This window comes from Atheta coriaria, unplaced genomic scaffold, assembly GCF_025399875.1.
Source record: "Atheta coriaria isolate IRGN ID8LTWV9N9 unplaced genomic scaffold, Caltech_Dcor_3.1 scaffold1036_size2066, whole genome shotgun sequence".
In the NCBI taxonomy this organism is placed as follows: Eukaryota; Metazoa; Arthropoda; class Insecta; order Coleoptera; family Staphylinidae; genus Dalotia; species Dalotia coriaria.
Window position 1 is genome coordinate 1 of NW_027050092.1, and position 2,066 is coordinate 2,066.

Sequence of the window (2,066 nt, forward strand, 5' to 3'; positions counted from 1 at the left end):
ACTTACTTGATCCGCCATGTTGACAGCTTAAAAAGACTGACTAAAAAGAAACAATCTGCCAGGAAATGGTGGCCATGTTCGTTTGACAACGGAAGTGGTAGGGGCTTCTGGGTAACAGCAGAATTCAAAACTAAATAACAAAAGAAGTAATAAAATGTTAATATTAACATCAAACAAATATCATTTAAACATATATTGTTTATTTTACTTAATTATCTAATTTTATTTTAAACCGAAGCCGAAAAGAACTACGCAACAAAATAAAAACAATCTCAGTCAGAAGTAGGCAACCACACTTACTCTAATCTATGGTGTAACCTAAATATAATTTACTAATGATAACAAAGATTTAAAACGTTCGAAATAATTGATAACAGCATTCAAAATGCAGTGTTATCAAATAAGTGCAAAGAAGGCATGTCTAATTCTACTCATGTTTGTTGTAAACGGTGCACAGCACTCGCAATTCGGTCAGTATCCCAATAACTACTGATTTACATAAAATTAATTCAATTATTTATGCAAAACAGGTGATAACAACATGGATCTAAGCAGAAAGAGTCAAAACTTTAAAGAAGTATCACTAAAGAACAACCCTGAGGTATAAATTCCTCTAAAAATCTTCTAAATCAATTAAAAATCAATAATTTTAGATTATGCTAAGCCATGGTTATTGTTCTGCACATCATGAAAACTGTGAACAAGTGAGTGGCTTCTGCCTCAGTTGTGACATGAACAGCACTTGTATTTACGGCCAGAAACTCAATGCAACTTGTAATGTACCCAATGGTATAATCTGCATGACAGTAAGTTGAAAAATCAAGTTTTTTTAAGCATAAAACTTAAAATTTCTGTTTAACAGGGTAAAAAAACGTTTGAAAAGGAATACATCTGCAGATACTGCTATCAAACTGAACCATGGGAGCATACTTGTGATTGGAAAGCAAGCTGCAACTCTGTAGCAATAAACCGATCACAATATACAACAAATTGTACAGTTAATGACAACATTATATGTTTAGGTAAACATTTGAGCAGCTTACCAACTGAAAACTAATTTGTTTTGATTCAAGGCTCAAGAACATTCAATAAAAATGTTTATTGTAACTGGACAGGCGGATATCGCTGGTCCACTGCACTTGTGCTAAGCATAACTTTAGGAGGCTTCGGCGCGGATCGATTTTATCTGGGGCATTGGCAGGAAGGCATTGGTAAACTCTTTAGTTTTGGTGGACTAGGCGTGTGGACATTAATAGATGTTATTTTGATTTCCCTGCATTATTTGGGACCTGCTGATGGGTCACTATATATTTAATTTGGTACATAAATATTTATTTCTTTGACTGAATCACGATTTTTCTGTAAATTTCTATAAAAATATTCATGACACGATGGACATTTCTCTCCTGACGTATTCCTTCAACTCCGAATCGTTTAAATCTTCAAAATCCGCAGAGTTTAACTAAAAATTAACACAAATCAATATTTGGATGATTATTTTATAAAAATCTTACTAAGACAACTGTCAAATCCATTTTATACATTAGCCTGGTCTTGACTTGCAGCCTACCAGACATTTTTTCATCCACATTCTTCACTCGGTTGCTCTCATCGAGAACTTCCACCACAAAAGCCTTGTAAACATTCTTCCTGTATCCAGTGATACCCAAAACGTTAAAATGTGGCACTTGATATTCAAATTCCAGCCGATTCACATCCAAATCACTCATAAACAGCTTCAAAACATTATAAATCTTCATTAAATTCGGCCTTTTCTCCAACTCTTGCTTTGTATCCGACTTAAACACATCAGCTTTCACACCAAAACGTTTGTAAAGTTGCATATCTTCAACCTGCATACAAATCAACATCATATTCAACCGTATTTTTGTTTTTGTTTGCATTTTTCGAATAACACCGATTTTATCCTTGCATAAATTTAATAACTTTTCAGAGTGGAATTCTAACATCCACAAATAAAACACTGAATCCAGTAGTGTTTCCGGTTCGTCATCATAATAACTACTCACAGAGCGTGCATAGATTTCTTCTTCAAATAATTTTAA

General features: G+C 33.7%; 2 protein-coding genes across 2 annotated transcripts; one reads left to right on the forward strand and one right to left on the reverse strand.

Moving 5' to 3' along the window:
• The first annotated feature begins 291 nt into the window (after window positions 1-291).
• LOC135803064 (TM2 domain-containing protein almondex-like) lies at window positions 292-1,389 on the forward strand. Its single transcript, XM_065316687.1, has 5 exons — window positions 292-470; window positions 531-601; window positions 654-806; window positions 863-1,022; window positions 1,074-1,389. The coding sequence occupies exons 1-5, from the start codon at window positions 386-388 to the stop codon at window positions 1,313-1,315; spliced, it is 711 nt and encodes a 236-aa protein (XP_065172759.1). The 5' UTR covers window positions 292-385; the 3' UTR covers window positions 1,316-1,389.
• LOC135803065 (uncharacterized) lies at window positions 1,311-2,054 on the reverse strand. Its single transcript, XM_065316688.1, has 2 exons — window positions 1,515-2,054; window positions 1,311-1,462 (listed from the first exon to the last, which is right to left on the reverse strand). Exons 1-2 carry the CDS (start codon window positions 1,968-1,970, stop codon window positions 1,382-1,384), a joined length of 537 nt encoding a protein of 178 aa, XP_065172760.1. The 5' UTR covers window positions 1,971-2,054; the 3' UTR covers window positions 1,311-1,381.
• Window positions 2,055-2,066: the final 12 nt, after the last annotated feature.

Bases quoted from the DNA above. Each gene is read 5' to 3' on its own strand.
- LOC135803065 (XM_065316688.1), bottom strand. From the start codon at position 1,970: ATGTTAGAATTCCACTCTGAAAAGTTATTAAATTTATGCAAGGATAAA. The intron at 1,463-1,514 runs GTAAGATTTTTA...GTTAATTTTTAG, and splicing joins TGGATTTGACAGTTGTCTTA to TTAAACTCTGCGGATTTTGA.
- LOC135803064 (XM_065316687.1), top strand. From the start codon at position 386: ATGCAGTGTTATCAAATAAGTGCAAAGAAGGCATGTCTAATTCTACTC. The intron at 471-530 runs GTCAGTATCCCA...TATGCAAAACAG, and splicing joins TGCACAGCACTCGCAATTCG to GTGATAACAACATGGATCTA. The intron at 1,023-1,073 runs GTAAACATTTGA...TTTTGATTCAAG, and splicing joins TGACAACATTATATGTTTAG to GCTCAAGAACATTCAATAAA.